The sequence below is a fragment of the Abrus precatorius genome, unplaced genomic scaffold (assembly GCF_003935025.1).
Source record: "Abrus precatorius isolate BTA unplaced genomic scaffold, Abrus_2018 Scaffold7, whole genome shotgun sequence".
In the NCBI taxonomy this organism is placed as follows: Eukaryota; Viridiplantae; Streptophyta; class Magnoliopsida; order Fabales; family Fabaceae; genus Abrus; species Abrus precatorius.
The window spans coordinates 17,554,830-17,578,792 of NW_020874417.1; the positions used below are offsets into that span (position 1 = coordinate 17,554,830).

General features: G+C 31.2%; 1 protein-coding gene across 1 annotated transcript; it reads left to right on the top strand.

Annotated features, from left to right (window-relative positions):
* The first annotated feature begins 7,190 nt into the window (after nt 1-7,190).
* On the top strand, nt 7,191-8,153 carry LOC113871576. Its single transcript, XM_027508667.1, has 2 exons — nt 7,191-7,439; nt 7,497-8,153. The coding sequence occupies exons 1-2, from the start codon at nt 7,191-7,193 to the stop codon at nt 8,151-8,153; spliced, it is 906 nt and encodes a 301-aa protein (XP_027364468.1).
* The last annotated feature ends 15,810 nt before the right edge of the window (nt 8,154-23,963 follow it).

Here is a 23,963-nt window from a genome sequence, read left to right on the forward strand (position 1 = left end):
CTCCTCCAGCTCTGATGAGGATGCTATTTAGCTTTAAATTTCTATTTATGTTATTTATTTACCCTTTTATTTCATTGTACATATTTTTTCTGCTAATTTCCCTGTAATTAGTACACTTTTCCATTTATTTTTCTTGCTTGTAATTTTCCTTTATTGCTTCTACTCTGAACAGCAAGTTAACTCTTTTATGCTATATATATATATGATTTGAGTTTGAGTTTATTTTGCTTCTTCTGGTGCTAAATCTATTGTCTCTTTGTGCAAAGAATGCCCTCAGTTCCATCAAGAGGAGTATCATTTTTTGCCCATGAGTTGAGGCATTATCATTCATGAAAGGGGGGGGTGAAGTTCTTTGCCTCTATTTCATATACTCTTAATCTCATTTTTCCTACACAATTATACATCAAAATACAAAAATAATTCTTTGTTCTTTCTCTTTTTCATTGAATCTAATTTTGTAATTCCAATTCTAGACTCTTACTGCAATTTTTATTCAATTCATGAACACACTCTACTTTTGTAAATAATTCTCTCTCCATGCCATGCTAAATATCTTTTCTTGCAAGGTGAATTATCCTCACATCATGTTAAGTAGCTATCACCATTTTTACCATGGTAGAGAATTGAGTCCCTAATTTCCTTTCTGTGTGTATATTCCATGTAATTTTGCATCTATCCTCTAGAACTTACCCTGCTTCTTAGTTGAATATGCATTATACAATTTTTATCTAGATGATTAAGGTCTCCTTTACACACAACCACTCACCATTGCCCACCCTGCACCTTATTGTATTACATTCCCTTTTTTTGCCAAACTTAATCTGCCAAAACACTTTTTTTTCTTCCATCAAGAACGTATTTCTTTTTAGTAACATCAAGAGTGAATGCAAACACTAAGTTTGGGGTGTTGATTTTGACTGTAGTTGCTTGAGGACAAGCAACCTCTCAAGTTTGGGGTGGTGGACATCATGCATGTTACTAATACATGTCAAAAAAATTTTTTTTGCTTAAATTTCAAGAAAAAGAGTTGTTGTCAAAGTCCAAGAAATCATAAAAGAAAGAATGAAAAAGGAAAGAAAATAAAATGAAGCAAGGTCCAAGAGATTGAAGAGATCTTCACATAATGAAAAATGATGAAAAACAAGGTGAAAGAATGCTTGAACCTCTTAGGATACCTCATTTGATGCATTTCATTCTAATTGATTGTATTCACTCACTCAAAAGGATTCCCTTATCTTGAAAACCCACTTGAGCTTTTGACCCTCCTTGATCAAATTGAACCTTACCTATCCCTATTTGTGACCAACCAAGTCCTTTTGATAGGTAAATCATTGTATTAAGGCAAATGAGATTGAGAATATGGGCAAGCATATGGCAGGGTAGAGCAATTTGCATGTATTAAGGGGAAATACCTAGCCTGAAAACTTGATGAGTAAAGAGTGAAACACCACCTTGTGAGCTAGATAATTTCTTTGCATTTGTGAAGTATAATGAACCTTGTTGAATTTTTGTTTCACTTGTATGAGACTTTGCATAAAATTAATTGATATGAGTGTGTTTTCTTTATTGAATGACTCCATGATTTTAAAATGGAGGAAGTGTATATTAGAGTTGAAAGATTGGAACTGAAAATTTTTGAAAATCTTTTTTTTTTTTTGGATAAGTCCAACTTAAGTCCTTGAATTTTGCTTTGCTTGAGGACAAGCAAAAGTTTAAGTTTGGGGTTGTGATGAATCCACATTTTACTAAATTTTTATACATCATTTATTACTTTTTATAGAAAAGAATAGACTTAGATAGTGTAAATAAGATGAATATTTCAATTAGGCTAAATAATATAGGTTTCTTAGTTTTTGGTTAATTTACATTGATTTAGATAGTTTATTTTACATGTTTTGATCATTTGAATAATGTGGCAAGAATCCTCAAGCTTATTTTGAAGAATTATTGGATTTTGAGAAATTTGAGGTGAAAGTAACTACTTTCAAGATTGATAGTGACCACTACAGCAAACTACTTTCAGCAAAGGGACCAAAGTGATCACTTTCAAAGCTAAAAGTGACGACTACAGCAGCCTATAATCCATTAAGCCTGCGCGTGGCTACTATGAAAGTTCATAGTAGTCACTCCAGAGTGCCCAAAATGTACCAGTGTTGCGCGTGTCTATTATCAAAGTTGATAGTGGACACTACAGAAAGGCAAAAACCAACTGATGCTGCGCATGTCTACTATGAAAGAATGAAAGTAATCACTTTGTAGGGCGCCAACCTTAGTATAAATAGATTTTTGCCAAATTAGGGCAGAGAGCTCTTACATTTTTGGTAACTTTTCTCTTCTTTATTAAATTAGGACATTTTCCAGAGCTTAGGGCAACCTTGGGTGACAGCCAAGGGTCCAACCTAGGGTTTAGTTTCTCATTTCTCTTGCTTTTACATTAATGCCAATGAGTTTTCTGCATTTCCAAACTATGTTTTTGACCCCCATTTCTATGGAGGGCTAAATTTTGTGTAGTCCTTAGTGAGTTCACATGGATTCTTGAGTTCCTTGATTTTAATGATAATATAACTCCTTTCTTTTCATGAATTACTTCTTCCTTACCTCTTGAATTGAATTAATGGTGAATGAGGGGGACATTGCTTAAATAACCCTAATTCATTTAAGGAGATTCTAAACTAGGGATTGCTTAATCCTATGTTTAATTCTAAGGTTACGTAATCTTGGGATGAGGGATTAGAGCCTAACAAATTGCGTAATTTCGTTAGGACCACAAAGTTGATTTTCGCTTGTTAAATTAACCTAATTCATGGGAGAGAGGATGAGTGTTAAATCTTGAGTGGAATGAGGATAGAATCTATGTGGATGAACTAAGGATTGCTACTTTCTATTATTTGAATTAATTAAACTTGTTTGCTTGCTGCTCTTTATATTGATTTGAAACTACAAAACCCCCCATTTTAATTGCTTGTTCAATTAATGCCTTCAACATGTTTAATGAAGATTAATAGCCAATGTTCACGGGAGACAATCTAGGGTAACCCTATTACTACATTAATTTGTTTAAATTTTGATGAGGATTTATGACAAATCTTTTAAACACAACAAAAAACTGCTCATCAATGACCATTATGAGTGATTGGTTATGCCATTTGGCTTGACCAATGCCCCTGCTACATTTCAAAGTTTGGAAATGACATCTTTAAAGGAATTTTGAGAGATTTGTCCTAGTTTTTTTTTATGATATCTTGGTTTTCAGCTCTAATTGGACCGATCATTTGGCTTATTTGGAAGTAGTGCTGAAAACTTTAAAACAACATCAACTTTTTGCAAGATTCTCTAAATGTGTTTTTGGGGTAAGAGAAATTGATTACTTGGGTGATACACTTTCGGGAATTGGTGTGGCTATAGAAATAAACAAGTTGAAAGCTGTTCAAGATTGGCCTGTTCCTAATTCTCTTAAGCAATTACGAGGATTTCTTGGGTTGACAGGTTATTATAAGCAATTTGTCAAGGGATACGCTTCTATAGCAGCACCTCTAACAGATCTTCTTAAAAAAGACTAATTTAAATGGTATGATAGTGCCACTGTTGCTTTTCGGCAATTAAAAAAATCCATGACTTCTACCCCAAGTTTAGCTATTCCAAATTTTAAAGACACTTTTGTTTTGGAAACTGATGCTTCGAGAACTGGAATAGGGGCAGTGTTGAGCCAAGCACAACATCCAATTGCTTACTTTTCAAAAAAATTATCTCCTTAGATGCATAAACAATATGCTTATATTAGAGAATTTCATGCCATCACAAAAGCTTTGGCTAAGTTCCGACATTACTTGCTTGGCATAAGTTTATTATAAAGACTGATCAAAAGAGCTTGAAAGAGTTGCTGGAACAAAGGTTGCACACTCTTGGGCAACAACAATGACTTCCCAAATTTTTGGGCTATAATTTCACGATTCAATATAAGCCGAGCAGGGAGAACATACCTGTTGATGCTCTATCAAGAAGTTTGTTGTTGGCATGGTCTGAACCTACAGGGATTTGGATGCAACAAGTAGCTAAATCGTTGCACGAAGATGAGAATCTGGCTGCATTATATAAGCAACATTAAGAGGGTTTATTACGAGGAACTGATTATGTGGATAAAGAGGGATTGCCGTTTTGGAAGGGTAGAATGATAATTCCTTTCAACCAGGCACTTAAGCAACAAATTATGCAGGAATTTCATGCATCAAAAGTTGGTGGTCATAAAGGAGTAACTAAGTCAGTTTCCAGGATTTGTAAACAATTTTATTGGCCTAAAATGCAGCAAGATATAAGGGAGTATGTAAGGCATTATAGTATTTATCAATAGGCCAAGGTTAAGCAAGCATTGCCAACAGGTTTACTGTAGCCATTACCCATTCCACAAAGAATTTAAGAGGATATTGCTATGGATTTTATCACAAAATTGCCTCTTTCACAAGGTTATTCTACAATTTTCGTAGTGGTTGATAGATTGTCTAAGTTTACCCATTTTATTGCATTAAAAGCTACTTTCATTAGCAAGAGTGTTGCTGAGGCCTTCATTTCTCATGTGCTTAAGATTCATGGTTTTCTTAAAACTATTATTTCTGACAGAGACCGTGTTTTTATTAGTTCCTTTTGGCAACATTTGTTTAAAGCACAGGGTACAACTTTGGCAATGAGCTCTTCTTATCATCCTCAGTTGGATGGCCAAACTTAGGTGTTGAATAAGACTTTGGAGATGTATCTTAGGTGTTTTGTGTTTGATTACCCAAAAGCTTGGTACATGTTTCCTTGGGCTCAATTTTGGTATAATACCTTATTCCATCATAGCGTTGGCATGCCTTCTTTCAGGGCAGTTTTTGGTCATGATCCACCATCTGTGGTTCTTTATGAATGTCATGCCAAGGATCCAGTTTCAATTCAGTAGTCCTTGAATGCCAGAGATACCTTATTGTAGCAGTTGAAGGTGAATTTGCAAAGAGCTTAGAACTATATGAAGCAGAATGTAGATAAAAAGAGAAAGGACTATTAGTTGCAAGTTGGTGATCTTGTTTTAGTCAAGTTACAGCCATATAGGCAACACTCTATTGTCTTGAGGAAGAATCAGAAATTGGACATGAGATATTTTGGGCCTTTCGAAGTGTTGGAAAAGGTGGGAACAGTTGCGTATAAATTGAAGCTTCCAGAAACTGCTCAAATACATTCAGTTTTTCATGTCTCTTTGTTAAAGAAATTTATGGGAGAGAAACAACCATATTTACCATTACCACTTACAATGGGTGATAATGGTCCAATTGTACAACCTATAGCAATTTTGGATACTTGGGTTATCATTAAGGATTCGTTACAGGTGCCACAAGTTTTGATTTAATGGGAATTATCTAGTTCGACAGAAGCTACATGGGAAAATCGTGATTGGATTACTGGAACTTATCCACACTTCAACCTTGAGGACAAGGTTGTTTTGAAAGGGAAGGGTAATGTAACATATAAGGAGGGAGGTGAGAAATTGGCGCCAAAGATCGTTATGGGAAAAGGGCACGTGGCAGCAGATGCGAAAAGTGTGGAAGTCAGGCGTAGCATGCGAAAGATGAAGCGTAACACACTTTATAAGGATTTCATGATGAAGAATTGAGGGATGCTTATGGAATTGGTATCTTCTCTCTGGTCATTTCTTATTCTCTCTCCCTAATAATTTTCTACTATTCCTTCTTGCTGTTTTGTCTCAATTTATGTTCCTTGTTCGATATTGTTTCAGATTCTGAGGTTTATAAATGCCATACACATGTTGCTTGGATAAGTAGATCATGTACAAAAAGAATAAAATTGATATGCTAAAATATTTCATAATTTTCATGACAACAACATTCCAAATGACTATATTTAGTAAGTTTTTAAAATTTATTGAATTTTTTATTTCTTACCCCTGAAACCTTGTTCATCTATACATTGTTCTGCCTCAAATATTCATTACTGACAAATTTATTTCATTACATTATTTTGCATATTTGATTGCTAATGTATAAATTCAAAGTCAACTTTCCACTTCTCTATCTCATTGTGTTTTGTAATTTTTTTCAACTCATAATGTTCATTATTAACATTGAACTTTGTGTTTTACTTTAAGATAATATATTTTGTTGATGTTTCGTATTCCACTGTCTATCTGTATAAATAAATATATCTATATCAGCTATTTGACTTGTGAATGTGAATTTTTTTTTAGGAAACTAACTTTAAGGACTGGAAGCAAATGGTGCAAGAAATCATCCGTCAAGTTGTTCAGGGCTTTAGTTTCAGGCCCATGCGTTATTGTGCTACATTTGATACTCACTGAGCTTCTCTTTTTTACGTTGCTCAATTTCATGCAAAGAGGGTTTTATAATTTCAAGATGCACTATTGGCAAGTTATTATCCAAATGAGGTTAATACTGATTCATGTTGCCACAGTGGCCCTTAAATTTGGTTAAATAATTACTTTAGTAGCTGAAAGGGACTGAAGCTTTTGCATTTTTATATTGTCTCACTTTTAGGTCAAATTTGTTGAGCTTACTTTGGACATCTATAGAATGATACATTATTTAGAATAGGAAGTGGAATATTCTACCAAAACTATACAGTAAAACTAAAGGAGAATGGTGACTCAATTAATCATTCAGGAGCTTCTAAGATAATAGACATGAATCTTACTGCAGATATAATGTTTATACCACTAATCCTAAAAGGTTATCTTGTACTATAATTTGTGACATGTGGAAGCAGTAAGTTTTCAAGCATATTGAAAAGTTTGTTAATAAAATTTATAGGTTGTTCTAGTAACCAGACTAACATCAAATAATATTGCATGGGGATTAGTTGAGGATAATAATTTTTTATTTGTAATCACTTGATATTTACAGAGCAATTATTCTTCAATGTGAGTTAAAGGTTATAATATCACTATTATAAATATTAAATTATACTCATGTATTTGGAAATATAAAATAATAAAATCCTCCTATTATTATTATTCTCTTGTTTTCCTCTAACAAAGTGGTATCAGAGCTCGGTTCAATCTTGAGAGTTAAGATAAACGCCTTGAGAGTTGAGTGAAACACTTTGAGAGTTGAGAGATGGCAAATAATGGCTTAAATATGTTTTAAATTTCACGTCTCACTAGATAAAATTATGATAATTGGTGTCGATGCATGAAAGCCTTACTAGGGTCTCAAGATGCTTGGGAGATTGTAGAGAAATGTTATAATAAGCCTCAAAATAAGGCTATTTTGTCACAAAATGGGAAAGATACTTTGACAAAGCAAAACAAGAAGGATCAACAAGCACTTGCATTTATCCATCAAGGTTTAGATGAAACCATGTTTGAGGTAGTGTCTAATGCAACCACCTCCAAAGAAGCTTGGAAGATTTTAAAAATGAACCTTGAAGGGCTTGACAAGGTAAAAAAGGTGCGTTTACAAATTCTATGAGGAGAGTTTGAATTCTTGCGTATGAAGGAATTTGAGCCTATTTCAAATTTTGGTAATAAAGTAATGGTTGTTGTAAGCCAAATGAAGCGATGTGGAGAAAAGGTGGAGGATGTTCACATAGTAGAAAAAACACTTTGCTTTTTAACCACAAAGTTTGATTATGTGGTTTGTGCTATTGAAAGGTCAAAAGATTTAGACTCAATATTTGTTGACCAGTTGATGGGTTCGCTTCAAGCCTATGAAGAGAGATTTAATCGAAGACAAGAGGAGCCTTTGAAGCAAGTCCTTAAAACCAAAGTCTCTTTAAAAGAAAGTGGAGGAGAAAAAAATCAACGAGTACATGGTCGTGACCAAGGAAAAGAAGGAAGAAGAGATTGTGATAATTTTAACAATAGAGATGATTATCAACCTACTAGAGGTCGTGAAAGAGGAAGAGGCAGAGGCAATTTTGGTAGGCCAAATAAAAGAATGTATGATAAATCTAATGTTGAATGCTTCAATTGCCACAAATATAGTCATTACTCTTGGGAGTGTGGAACAAATGTTGAGGAGAAGGCCAACCTTATTGGAGAGAAAGAAAAAGATGAAAAGTCAACATTGTTGCTAGCACTTAACAATGAAGAGAAGAGTGATAAATGCTTATGGTATCTTGACAATGGAGCAAGTAATCACGTGTGGTTATAGGAAAAAGTTTGTGGAGATTGAAGAGAAGGTGAAAGGGAATGCTTTCTTCGAAGCAAGGTGCAAATCCAGGAAAAAGGTATCATTTTAATTTCTTTAAAAAATGGTACTTATAAACTGATCATCGATGTTTATTACGTTCCTAAACTAAAACGTAATATTTTAAGTATGGGACAACTTGTTGAAATGAGATATGAAATCCTTATGAAAGATTGTTATTTGTCTTAGAGATCAAAATTCTAACTTGATTGCCAAGTGTTTTTATTTTAAACATTGAGACCATTGAAGCTAAATGTTTGAAGACTAGCATGAAAAATGAATCATGATATTGGCATAAGAGATTTAGAAACTTAAACTTTGGTGCACTCAAGGCTATAGGAGATGAGAAGATGGTGAGATGGATGCTTTCCATTAACCATCCCAATCAATTGTGTGAAGCATGTCAGCAAGCATGCAAGGAGGAGTTTTCCAAAAGAAGCTGAATCAAGAGCAAAAGAGCCGCTCCAACTTGTTCACACCAATGTATGTAGTCCAATTGATCCTGCCTCATTTGGTAAAAATAAATATTTTTTGCTCTTTATTGATGATTTTAGTAGGAAGACTTGAGTTTTTTTTCTTTTTCTAAAGCATTTGTAGCTTTTAAAAATTTTAAAGCACTTGTAGAAAAAGAGAGTGGTTATGTAATCAAAGCTCTACGATTTAATAGAGGTCGCAAATTCACATAAAAGGAATTTAATGAATTTGTGAAAAACATGAAATTCGTCACCTTCTAACGGTTTTTAGAACTCCCTAGGTAGCAGAGAGAAAAAATAAAATTGTTTTGAATATGGTAAAATATATGTTAAAAGCTAAAAATATGCCTAAGGAATTTTGGGCCAAAGCTGTTACTTCTACAGTTTATTTATCTGACCGCTCTCCTACAAGAAATGTTAAAGATCAAATACCACAAGAAGCATGGAGTGGAGTGAAGCCAAAAGTTGACCATATTAGAGTCTTTGGGAGCATTGCATATGCTCATGTAAGGAAGATCAAAGCTAGATGATCATAATATAAAGTATGTGTTCATTGGCTATGATGCAAATTCAAAAAGCTACAAGCTGTACAACCCAAGTACTAGCAAAATAATAGTGAGTCGAAACATTGAATTTGATGAAGAAGAAGCTTGAAACTGGGAGAAGGAAGAAGACAACACTTATGATTTTTTTTTCCATACTTTGAAGAAGGAGATCAAGAAAGAGGCCAACCACCGAATGAGTTTTCTACTCCACCTCTTTCACCAACTCATGAAATCTCATCATCTTCTGAAGAGAGTTTCAGTGAAAGGCCAAGAAAAATGAAAAGTCTCCAAGAAATATATGATAAAACTGAAATGATAAATGATTTGTTTTGTTTATTTGTTAACAGTGAACCTATGAATTTTGATGAAGCTATGAAGAACCAAAGGTGGAGAAAAGCCATAGAGGAAGAAATTAAAACCATTGAAAAAATGACACTTAGAAACTATTAAATCTTCCCAAGAATCATGAAGCAATTGGAGTAAAATGGGTGTTAATGTTAATGGAGAGCTAGAAAGATACAAAGCAAGGCTCATTGCTAAAGGCTATAGACAACAACATGGAGTTGATTATGATGAAGTGTTTGCATCGGTTTGCTCGCATGGAGACAATTCTTCTTCTTATTTTCTTGGCAGCTCAAATGAAATGAAAAATTTTTCAACTTGATGTCAAATCAGATTTTTTGAATGGTTATCTCGAAGAAAATGTCTATGATGAACAACCAATGGGCTTTATAGTCAAGGGACAAAAATAAACGGTCTTGAAGCTGAAGAAGGCGTTGTATGAATTAAAGCAAGTATCGAGGGCATACAATAGTCGCATTGATAAATACTTTCAAGACAATGGATTTCTCCGTTGTCAACATAAGTATGCCCTTTATGTTAAAGCTTTTGATAATTGTGATGTTTTGTTTGTTTTCCTTTATGTGAATAATCTTATCTTTACTGGCAATAATCCATTTTTATTTGAAGATATCAAGAAAGTTATGTCTTATAAATTTTAGATAACAGATATGGGACTTATGTCCTATTACCTGGAATTGGAATTAGAGGTAAAGCAAATGAAGAATGGTATTTTTGTCTCACAAGAGAGGTATACAAAGGAAATTTTGAAAAAAGTTTAAGATGTTTGATTGCATTCCTGTGAGCACACCCATGGAAGGTGGATTAAAATTGTCAAAGTTTGATGATGGAGAGAAGATAGACCTCACGGTCTTCAAGAGCCTAGTGGGAAGCTTGATGTACTTAACAAGTACAAGGCCTGATATTTTGTATGCAATTGGAGTTGTGAGTTGTTTCATGGAAGCTCCCACCTCTACTCACTTAAAAGTTGCAAAGAGAATTCTTTACTATTAGAGAGGTACAATTAATTTTGGATTATTTTATTCTCTTTGTAATGACTTCAAGCTTGTAGATTCTGTGATAGTGAGGGTGATGTTGATGATAGAAAGAGCATTACTGGATTTGTGTTGTTCATTGGTTATTGTGCTTTTTCTTGAAATTCTAAAAAATAACATATTGTCATACTTTCTACTTGTAAGGCTGAATATGTCGCTACAACCTCTTGCACCTGTCATGCTATTTGACTTAGAAGATTGTTGAAGGAAATTTGTTTGAATTAGAAGAAGAGTACTAAAATTCACATTGATAATAAATCTGCACAAGAGCTTGCCAAGATTTCTGTGTTTCATGAGCGAAGTAAGCATATAGATACGAGATATCATTTCATTAGAGAATGCATTGCTAAGAAAGAAGTGAAGCTGATTTTTTGGACGACTTAAGATTAAGTTGTGGATATTTTTACCAAATCACTCAAATTTGAAGATTTAAGAAGATTGAAAAAAAGATTTGGAGTTTGTTCTATGTCAAATTTCTATTCAGATTGTTCCTGGAATTGTTACAAAAATATAATATTTGATTAGGCCTTTTTAGTGTTAGTTTTAATTAAATTTTATAGAAGAAACAAGTACTTTGTTGTAGGTGCACTTACATATGCTTCATTTGATTTATGAGGTTCAAGTAAAATCTATCCTGGCGATCTTATCCCCTTCACCCGGAAACCACTTTTCTTGAGTATTATTGACAGTGATAAGTAACAGCCATGCATTCAAGGCAGGTTTGTCAAAACTTGTGAATGATTTGCCTAAAAACTTTGTTAAGTAGAGCTGTTCTGTATATTCCTTAAATTTTATTTTACTTTTTAATGGCACGGTGACATTTGTAATTAGTTTATTTAGTCTAATCTGGTGATAACATTTCAAAATGAATTTTAACTCACAAACTATGGGAAACCCCGCCTCGTTGAATTTCTTCAACAATTGAACCTGAAAGCAGAATTTGATCCGAGGACAGAGTTGAAGGCGGAAAGAAAAAGCCATAAATTGTCAAATGGTGTTGTCAACAATCCAAGTGTAGTTACAAAAACAATGATAAACACGGCATCTTTCTGGGTTACAATGATTCTGTGATAGATTTTTGTGTAAGGCAATCATTATAGAATTTTTGCTTGTTAGCTTGTCCATGTTGGATGTATATTGGAACTGATAGGAATTAAAATATTCTGTCTTTTTTAGGCTTGTTGATTGATTGACCCATGTTATTTACATTCACATGCCTTGATTGATTGTTTGCGTAATAAATTATTGCAGGTTAATGGTGCTGAAAGGGGAGAACCAGCAGCTCTATTTCTTTCACCTTTAGGACCGATTTCAAGAATCCATCTGATGTAAATTCAAGTAATGGAAGCCAATTTACTTTTTTACTGACTGCTCCTTTGTCAGCATTTTGTCAAATGATTGGTCTCTTCCCCAATGAGGCTGATACAGTAAGTGGACGTGAAATAAAAAAATTATAAATTTCTTTTCTTTAAAGTATACAATATATTAGCTATTTTATTTATTTAACAATTAAGAAATTTATAGAGATAAAAAGTTAGAGGATCAAGAATGCGAGATATAAAAGTTATTTTATAATTAATGCATACACTTTAATTTGTAAAGCATGTAAGAAGATTAATTCTTAATGGAAAGGTGTATGTATTTATTATTTAAAAATATAAATATTTTAAATGCCTTTAATTAAATTTTTTTTATAAAACTAAAACGCAGGAGAATATAAAATGTTAATTTAGAATTAAATGCATATACTTTTTAGTCAATACTTACTTTATAAAATATGTAAAAAATTATCAAGAGAAGACAGAGATTCTTTGAAATTATTCTTTCATATTAATTTTGATCGGTGATTATTTTTTCAATTTACTTATTTTGAAAACTAATAAAATAATTAATACTTGAATTTCTTCATTTAAATATAAAATATAATCACATGATTATAAAAAGTAATTATTATTAAATTAGTATAATATCTGTCAAATTATATTTATTTTACTTTTGAAATATTAAAATGTTTTTTTAAGATATTATTTATTTATTTATTTTTACATATTTCATTTACTTTGCGATGAGGGATTTAATGTAAATAATTTTATAAATATATTGACTTCAAAACTTTTCTTATATATTTTATATATATTCTTTAAAATATAAATCATCTTTTGTTATTCAACAAGCTTGATTCATGTAATCCATAAAAAATGAATATAGTGTTAGAAAAAGAAATTCAAAAATCATAAAAAAGTTAAAAAGTAAAAAATGAAGATATTATTCTTAAAGTACCTTAACATATGTATGCAAATAAAGATAAGATTAGTTGAATAAAATATAAGTCAAATAAAAAGTACCTCCACTCTATAGGTAAGTATAATTTCTGAGTTAGTTTCTTTCACAAGAGAAAGGTAGTCGTTCTCTTTGTTGGAATCAATAACTCTCTCTAGACTGTCCAACCATGCTCCGTTGAAACCGAAGAATCGTAGATCAGATACATACTCCTTCACTGTAGTGAAGTGATAATCAATTACAGTGATTAACGTCATTTTTTTGAGATAGCGGAGTAGATCTACCAAAGTGGTGTATGCACTCGCTAGCAACCTAGGAGATAAATCATCTCTTTTGATACAACGATCATGGTCTGCTGAAAAGAATGCTAACAGCATTTTTTAGTCTTCTGATGTCAGCATTTTATCTAATTGTGTCACAGTGGGTAAGGTAAAGACCGGTTGAGGAAGAGAAGCCACAAATTTCATGGAATCTACCATGACTTCTGTACAAGAATGAGAAGGACTCACAATAATAGGGTGAAGGAAAGTCCCTGTTGCGTATTTATAGTAACCATTGGACATAAGATGACAAAACTTTGCCTTTATTATCTTTAATTCATATAATACATTGAAATTTATTTTATTTAACAATTAAAAAATATATAAAAGATAAGTAGAAATATTAGGAATAAAATTAAAATTAAAATTAAAATTAAAATATCAATATATAATTATGTAAATACTTTTTCTATTTAATTATTACTTTTTAAAGTATTACATAAAAAATATAAAAGTAAATATTAAATTAATTATAAGGCTTTGTTTGAATTTCATGTTAAGGAATAAAGGAGTTAGTAATCACTAAACTTGTCTGGAAGTTAATTAAATATGAAAAAAAAAGTTAAGAGATTTTTTTAACCTTCTAAAATCTTTTTATTTTTTTCAGTTTCCTATTCTGGAATTTTAGTGACCTGTAAAATTTATCATTTATATTTTTACTTTAACATGGTCTAGAGTTAAAAATAATCTCACATTATTTAATATTAAAGAAAGTGATTAAGTATACAAAAAATGGTATTCCTTGATGTTTGTAATCCCATATATTAAAACATGTAGATTTTCTTTTGTTGTCCAACAAGCTTGATTCATGTAATCCATAAAAAATGAATATAGTTTATTTTAAAACTAAAAACAATAATAGTTGTACAGGAAATTATGAAAATAACTTGATGTAATGTTCATATTAGTTCTTATGGGTTACATTTTTTTACAATTCAGCAACAAAGATACAATGACATCATCTAAATTAAATAAAAATAAATATTAATTAAATAGAATTTCAAGTTTACAAATATGTGTAGATAACTTTGATTTTTTGTTACTAAATGCATGGTTATTTGATATAATTATTTTGTGTTTTTGAGATAGCACTTCAAGTTTTGATAGAACTTAAAAGGAAGCTTAAGAATTGCATCATATTATAGTGAGGAGGTTGTTCTAAAAGGTTAGTTATAATATCAACTTTAACTTTATTTGGTATAGTGAAAAATGTGTTTATCAAATATGTTTATTATAATATCATGATTGTGCTTGATTATATGATAGAATATGGACATTCACAAACATCTAGTTAGATGTATAATAGGCTTCTACCAAGACGAAAGAGATATACTAATGCATTTTTAAATGGGGTGGCTGAATTTGTGTCTTTTGCATGTCAACAGGCATATTTGTCCAATGGAAATATTATATGTCCTTGTTGTAAATGTAAAAATCTAAAGTTATTATATCTTGAAGAAGTTAAAGTTCCTATTTATCAAAAGGGATTTATACCAAATTATTGGTATTGACCCAACTTTATGTCAAGTATTTAACACTCATCCTTACACTACAAACAATGTGGAAGATGGTCATTATAAACACTTTAGTAGATTTGAAAGCATGATTTACGAAGTTGTTGGTTCAAGGTATCAAATGCATTACAATGAAGAAGTTAATGAGTCTCTTAATATTGATGCTAAAAATTTCTATGATCTACTACAACACAGGATGTAATGATCATACTGAATTATTTGTTGTTGTTAGGTTATTGACAATTAAATTAGAAAGAAATATTTTCCAATGATCTTTTAATCAAACAGTGGCTCTTATGAAAGACACACACCCTGCAAATAACCTTATTTCTAAATGTTATTATAGGACAAAGAAAATTGTTTAAAAACTGTCTTACTGCAAGAAAAAAAATAGATTGTTGTTTTGAGGGTTATATGTTATTCTACACTGATGAAGATATGGAATTAAAACAATGCAAATTTTTTCAAAGTCCTTGTTACAAGAAGACAAAGGTTGGTAGGAAAAAATACAAAGAAGTACGTGTCAAAAGAATGAATTACTTACCTCTTATTCCTAAACTTAAAAGGTTGTATGTCTCAATGAGTTCTGCCCTGCATATGAGTTGGCATTATGAAAATAGATGAGCAACAAGAGTATTATGTCATCCATCTGATGGAAAAGCTTGGAAACATTTAGATCAAACATATCCTGATTTTGTAGTTAAACCAAGAAATGTAAGATTAGGTTTATGTGTTGATGGTTTTACATAGTATAGTTAATATGCATCACCTTATTCATGTTGGCCAATAATTGTCACCCATTACAATCTTCCTCCAGAATTATGCATGACAATTCCCTATATGTTTTTAACTTTGACTATTCTTAGGCCAAATAATCTGAAAGGTAAAATAAATGTGTATTTGCAACCATTGATAGATAAGTTAAAATTGTTATGGAATGAAGGTGTGTTGGTATATGATATTTCAAAGAAATAAAATTTTATCATGAAAGCTGCATTAATGTGGATTATCAATGATTTTTCTGCATATGGAATGTTGTCAGGTTGGAGTACGTCAGAAAGATTAGCATATTCATATTGTATGAATTAATCAAAAGTTTTTTTATTAGATAAAAGTGGTAAATGTCCATGGTTTGATTCTCATTATCAATTTTTTAGCTATAGATTATGTATATAAAAGAAATAGTAATGCATGTTATAAAAATCGAGTTAAAAAATCTCAACCTCCACATAGGTTGTCTAGGGATAATGTGTGGGAAGAAGTTGCTCATCTTCCAAAAATAGCTCAGGTTAATCCTTGTGTATGTGGTGGTTATGGTAAAACTCATAATTAGACAAAACAAAGTATCTTTTGGGACTTGTCATATTGGAATATCAGCATAATAAGGCATAATCTTGATGTAATGCATATTAAGGAAAATTGTGTTTGATAATATCTTTAATACAGTGATGGACATCAAAGACAAGGCCAAATATAATATTAAAGCAAGAATAGATTTGAAGAAGTATTGTTAGCGAAAATAATTAGAATTACAAGAACTTCTAGATGGAAACATTGTTAAGCCTAAAGCAAAATTCACTTTGTCCAAGGACAACAGAAGGGTTGAATGTAAGTGGGTGAATGACTTGAAAATTTCTAATGAATATGCTTCAAATTTGCATAGATGTGTAAATATAAAAGAAGAAAAACTATTTGGAATGAAAAGTCATGATTGTCATGTATTTATAAAGCGTTTGTTACCAAATGCTTTTAGTGCATTACCATATCAATTGTGGAAACCTATAGCTAAGCTAAGTAAATTTTTTAAGGATTTGTGCTCAATAGTATTACGAGTGGATGATTTGTTGTTGATGGAACAAAATATCATCATTACAACATATAAACTAGAAAGAATCTTTCCATTTGGCTTCTTTAACTCCATGGAACATTCATCAATTCACCTACCTTATGAAGCAAGAGTAAGATATCTTGTTCAATATCGATGGATGTATCCATTTGAGAGATAAATTTTTACATAACCAACTTTGTAAAATTTTTATATTATTTAATCTTGATGTAATGTTATGATGTTATTTTAGGTATTTAAATAAGCTTAAACGAATGGTTAAAAACAAATTGCATGTGGAAGGATCTATTTGTGAAGCATATCTATATCAAGAGACTTCTCACTTTTGTTCATATTATTTTGAATCTCATGTGAAATCACTGAGAAATAAAGTTTTTGGGAATGATGATGGAGGTAAAGATGATGCATTCGAAAAAAACCTTATCAATTTTCAATTATTCTAGTCATTTAGCTGGTACTTGCACAAGTCGATACTTAAATAATAAGGAATTACTTGCTGCATATTTACATATCCTATTGAATTATGAAGAAGTTCAACCATATATTCAGTAAATAATTGAAATTGTACTTTATTTAATTCTTTAAATTTTATATAATTTAACATTTTATATTATTATTATAATCAATGGTAGATACTCTGTGGATCATATACAAGCTGTTATTCCAAGTATCTCTTGAACAAATGTTGATGGTATAATTGCATCTGAATTTCCAATTTGGTTTCAAATATATGTAAATGTCTTTTTGTTGCCGTTGTTATTATCATCTATATTAATGATTAATATAATAAGTTCCAAGTTTTGTCAATGATTTAGGTCCATAATAGAGATAACTTGTATACAATCAATTTTTGCACCACTTGGCATGGGGTTCTAAGAGAAAGGTTCATACTTGGCCTACTTACTTTGTCAATAGTTTAAAGTTTCATACAAAAGAATGAAGTGTCTGAAAGGAAACTATAAATTCTAGAATTTATGTTAAGAGTGATGACGAAGATGATGAAAGCTATTATTATGGTGTCATCAAAGAGATCATGCAACTCGAATATCCAGGAGAACCAACCAAACAATTAGTTTATTTAATTGTAAATGGTTTGATGCTGTGATAAATCGTGGTATGAAGGTACATAAAGAATATGTTATTATGGAGGTTCATCATTCTAAAAGGTATTTAAAATATGATCCATTTATACTTGCAACAAATGCAATACAAGTATATTTTGTACCTTATCCTAAAAAAATAAAGGACAAAGTTGATTGGTGGGTTGTCATTAAAACCAAGCTAAGAGGCACTGTTGATGATCGATATACATTAGAAGTTGCATTTTGAAATACAACAACAAATGTGAATTTTGTATTTAATGATGAACTACTTGACCAATTAATAGATGAAGAAGGTGAATATGAGAAAGTAGCAATTAACATTGATATGAATAACAATGGTAATATGGAAGAAGATGACATAGAAGAGGACAAAGAATAAGATGACTTTGAAGATGATTGCAAAAATTGCTCTAATTCTACTAATCAGTATAAATCTAATGATGAGGAGTCAAGTTTTGGAGCTAATAGCAATGATAGAAATGATAGTGAATATGACAATTATGATACATAATGTTTATATTTTTGTTTTCATTTCTTAAAATGTAAGAGATTTTTATTCTTATTGTATTTTACTTTCATTAATAATTTCATTATATTATAAATGTTTTTGATAATATTTCTTTTTGTGTTACTTATGGATGTCAGACAAAGATTGAGATAAAGCAAAATCTTCAAAAGGTCATCCAACAAAATAACCAAGATGACTACCAATAAATATTGCTCCCACTACTTTTCTATCAATTTCATCACTTGTTGTCTCTCCTACTACTATTTTATCTTCTAGGACATCTCCAATCACTCCACCTTTCTTGTAAACATTTACTTTTAGTGCATCTACTCATGGAGTCTCACAAACACAAAATTCTTCACATAGTTTTCAATCTTTTATCCCTTCAACACATGGGAAACTTGCACCTGGATCAAGTGAAACTCATGATGTATCAGAGATGCAAAATAGTAGTACCAAGATAATTTTATACCTTGATGGGCAATGGTAAATGTTAACTTTTAAATTATTCCAATTATTGAATAAACTTGTAACTATTTTTATATAATATTTATTGCAAATTCTTACCTTCGCACCTTGCAGCTAATGGTATAACTGATATCTTCAAAAGTCATTACACTGATCCATGGCCATCATGTAAGGTGTCATCTTTGATAAGAGACATATGGTTTGCAGAGTTTATGCTAAGTGTCTTATATAAATTGTTATGTTTTAAATTTGATGTTTGTATTTGTTCTAATTCATTGTTCATATTTTATTATAATAGAGAAAAAATTTTATTTGTCTGCTAGACGACAGATGGACAAAAAGAAATTTTGAAATGCGTGATGCATTATTATTAAAAAATTCTCTTAACAAGGTCCGTGCTAATTTGGTTAAGTTTGTCTCTTAACAAACTGAGCATCTGATTGTGCAGGATTTGGAGGGTCATTCCACACTAGTGGTTCCATTACCACTTCTCAACATAGAGCTAGTTTAATTAAGTTTTGTCATTGTACTTTTAAACTTTATTATAAAATTTGTTTTGTATCATATAATAATTTGTATTTTATGTCTATACACACTTTGTATTAATATGTGTTATTGTATTTGTCTTAGACAAATTTAATTGGAAATGCTCCTACTCTATTATAGTTATTTTGTCACATACACCAACATAAGGAGGATAAGACATGAGTGGATAAGAAATCTGCGCATATAGATGTAAGTCACACTTTTTTGTAATTCAAAATTGTGTTTATTGTATGCTTTTAATGTTTTTATCTTATATTATTGTTTCTAATAGGCAGAATTTATACACACATGGGACGAAGCAACATAATTATCATTTTTTCCAGGAACCCCTCCACCAAGAGAGTTAGATGTGTGACATGATGTAGCTAGAACAAAAAAAAGGAAGAGTATATGGCCTTGAATTGGAGTCCACTGAGGTAGCTGAGAGACCTTTTTATCATGGTTCAAGTTCTTTATCGTCCAAGTGGGTACGAAGAGAGAAATTTCAAGAATTAAAAAAAAATTAGTAGAAGTTCAAACTGAAAAGGATGACCTTTGTAATAGGGTGGCAAATACTGAGAGAGATATCCAATTGAATAATCAATTGTTACAAAAAAAAATGATGGAAAAGATAGACTTTTAACCTTTTGGTTTACAATCAATGCAATCTATTTGTGAAGAAGTAACAAATAATGAGTCAGAATCAGAATAAAATATTTAATGTCTATTATCTTATATTACTTGACATATTCTTTTCTACTATGTATTAAGTTGAAGACTTACTTAGTGTGTATGAAATAAGAGACTTTATCAATTTGTATTGTGTTTTTTAAATTTATTATGTATTATCGTGTATACTAAAAGATGTTCATCATATCTGAAATAGTGATTATTATTGATAATATATTTGTGCCTATCAAGTTCAATGATGATTAATTAGTTCACATATTTTAAAATTAATATTATATTATTAGTGATCGATTTTGACACTAAAAATTAGTCTTTACATCAATTTTAAAATTGGTTGCTAAATCAATCTCTAAAATTCATCATTAAATCAATCTCTAAAATCAATCTCTAAATCAGTCTCTAAAGTCAGTCACTAGATTCGTCTTTAAAGTCAGTCACTAATTTTATCACTAAATTAGTCTCTAAAATCAGTTATTAAATCCTTGACTAAAGTCAATCACTATTTCAGTCTCTAAACTTTGTCACTAATTCACTAACTAAAGTCCGTCACAAATTCATTCTTTAATTTCGGTCACTAATTCAGTCTCTAAATTATCAATCTCTAAATTCGTTGTTTACCATTAGCCACCATACTTTTAGCGACCCAATAATATCAATCAAAAAATTAGTCACTAATTAGTTTAGCAATCAAAATTATTTTATTAGTGAATCAAAAATCAGTCCCAAATAACTATTTTTCTTTTAGTGCAACTTTTTCAGACCTATCCAAATTAATTTTTTGAATAACTTTATCTAGATTAATTCTGGTTTAAAAAAGAGAAATGAAATCTAATTTGTAGATAAGGATCAAGTCATTAATAAGTTCAGGGAAGGTTTTTCCTACCATTCTATAGTTCCAAAAAAGTCAATTCATAAGGACTAAGAGTGAGGAGTACTTGCATCCTTAGGATGTTGAGGTCCATTTAAATACCATATAAACTTTGTAGGTCTTGAGGGTTCAATAAGTCCCTCTCAAGGTAGAAGTCTAACTCCATAGAGAGGAGAGGATCAGGGGTCTATCAAGGTAAGAGCTATCCAAATCTCCCTGAGTATTCAAAAGGTAATAAGAATTTAGGCCAATGAGGTCCTAAATAGAGTGTCCTATCATACCAATTTTCTGTAACTATTTTTGAAACTCAGACATCATTTTCAAAATAATCTGGCCCTCTTGAGTATCTTTAACAGAGCTCTTTTGAGCCATGCAAGGTTCAAGTATAGGGTCAGGCAGACCCTTATTAGTCTTCTCTTTAGTCCGTTTCCCAGTTCTAGGGTTAATTTGGCTTTAATAGTTTTTTTAGGTCTATTAGACTCACTGACCTTATTAGGATTCTTATCAGGTTTTCTCAGAGGTTTTGGTTCTTCATTGATAATCTCAGCCTCTTTAGCATTACCTATGTTATTATCAAGGTTAAGATTACTTTCCTTGCTCAAATCCTAAAGATCATCAGCCAAAATTTAAACCTAGAACCTAAAGAAGGTTCTTTACTTTTGAAATTAGGATGGGTAACACTACTGGATATAGGCTAAGTGGGCTTTTTTCTGAAAGACTTTTTGGCTAGCATCCAAAGGGCAAATTGGTCCTAGTCCTGAGTCCCTTTTTTCTCCTGGTTACTCATAATCCTCCCTTCAGAGTCCTTACTATTGTTATTATTCTCACTTTTCATTAATTCAATTTTTTGGGCTATCTACTCTTGGCTAATTATGACAATTTCACTACAGGCTTCTTGCCTATGCCTATATTTCTCATATTTAAAGCAAATAAGGTGTAGGCTTTCATATTCTATTTTGAATTCTTGGCCTAATACTCTAAAATAGGGAATCAATTTCTTCCTTAAATCTATTTCAATACATATCCTAGCAAACTTACCTCTAGATAAAAAAAAAGTGTGGCTGTCAATTTTTAACATTGTTCCTAGGCAGACCCCTACTTGCCATAAGAATTTTTCATTATAGAGTTCTAATGGAAGGTCAAGGATGTAACCCATATTGTTAGCTTCCTAAGATTGTAGTCCTTAGGCCTAAAGAAAGGCCTCCACATCTGAACAAGGAGGTAATGGTCCAAGATTAGTCAAGGACCTTCAAATAGAGCAGTCTTATAATTCTCTGCATTTCAAAATTAACTAAAAAGAATTTGTTATTAAGATCAAGAATCTTTAGAGCTCTATTTTTACCCTAGATAGTATTAAGTTTCTAATTCAGATAATTAAAGTTAATAGATTTTTCTAATAATTTGACTATGAGAGCATATTTCTAAGGGGAGCACCACATCTCATAGTCTTCTAAAGAGATTTTTATTTCAGAACAAAGGTTGGGAGGGGTTTTAGACATATCATCGCACTCCTCATTGTCAAAGCCTATTTTAAGGTCTTCTAAGACTGATTTAACTATGTCCTTATCATTAAGAATCATGTCTAACTCTTTTGATTCAAGAACAATATCTCTATATGACTGAGACATAGACAAAGAAGGTTTAGATAGTACCTGATTTGACTAAGATTCAATAGATCGATCTTCTTGCATACTTATATCTTGTTCCTCTAACAGTGATTCCAACCCTATCTTGACCTTCTTCAAGCTCTGAGAGGTTAGATCTGGCTACTTCGTCAGTCTTTTCTCTCCATCTGACTGCTCTATCCCTCTGTTGTCCATAAGGAAAGTGGCAAAGATGGAGTTAGAAATACTCTCACGATACTCTTCTTTAGCCTTCCTTTGATAGAAAAAACATATGACTTTGAGGCGTAAGGAAAGGAGTCCTAGCAATGCTACTTCCTTCACTCTCGCGAAACCAAGAAAGAAGCACTTGGATGTAGGTACGAATGGTTGGATGAACTTTGTTAAACGTGTCGTGCTTTTGGCTATTCCAATAAAAGCTTTTTTTTTAATAGAATGTGAAGAATTTCATGTTTATACAACACTGCCAAAATACTCTATTAATATTGTAGGCTTTCATATTTTTTTTATATTTTAAATAGAATTTTTTTAATAAAAGACTTTACTTATGTAAATCTCAAAAGAAGTTAGCAAGTGAATATCAATATTTGATTTTAAAATATAATACTAGCATTTGTTGTTTTATAAAATTTACATAAAAATATATTTACTAATAAAGTAAACTATAAAAGTTATTTTTATATTTTTAATAGAATATTTTATTTACTTTTTATATCGTTTAACTAGACTAATAAAATTTAATTATTACATAGTTGATATAAGATTGTCATTTAAAAAAAATATTTATATATGACACACATAAAAAATATTTTCACAAATATTTTTTTAAATAAAATTATATTAATATTTAAATCATAAAATAAATAATAAAATAATATTATAAATATTTTATAAATTTTACAATCACTCACCATTACAGTAAAAAATAAACAGTCTTAAAAAAAATAGTCATATTTGGAGACTCTGATTCTAATCAAGAGATAAAAATTAAACATACTCTATGTGATCTCTAGGTACTGAGCCTAAGAAATATCTTAAACTACTAGCATTCCCTTCACTGCTCCAGTATTCAGGCTTATCGAGGGTTACCTTCCCAAACTTAACGGAAGCATAATGGTACTGTTTGTTATCTCCTTTTTTAAAAGGATTGAATCCAGCGTAACAATGGAGTTGCTGAACGAATCGAAGGAACTCTAAAGGTCAATTGAGATGAAATAGTTGTAGGAATTGATCTGGTGACTGATCAAACCGTATTGATTGAAGAACAGCATCAAAGCCTTCTTGTAGAAATACCTAACCGTATTTCATCCTAACTATTTCAAGGATTTTGGGGGTTTAAGTGGTTTAAGCACAGGGTTCTGCAAAATGTGTACCGGATAAGACAGTACTCGGTCTTTTCTACAGAAAAAAGGAACCGAATACCCCCTTGGTCAAATCAAGCCATACCTTCTCAGCCAACATTAAAGGTAATTAACCCAATTAAAGGTAACAATCAAATCATTAATCCTCTCTAATTAAAGGGCCAAAATCAGGCTGACTCAGCAAGCTTATTAGCCCATAATATTGCCTATAAAAGGAAGGTAGGAAGTACAAGTAAAGGATTGACTTTTCAATATTA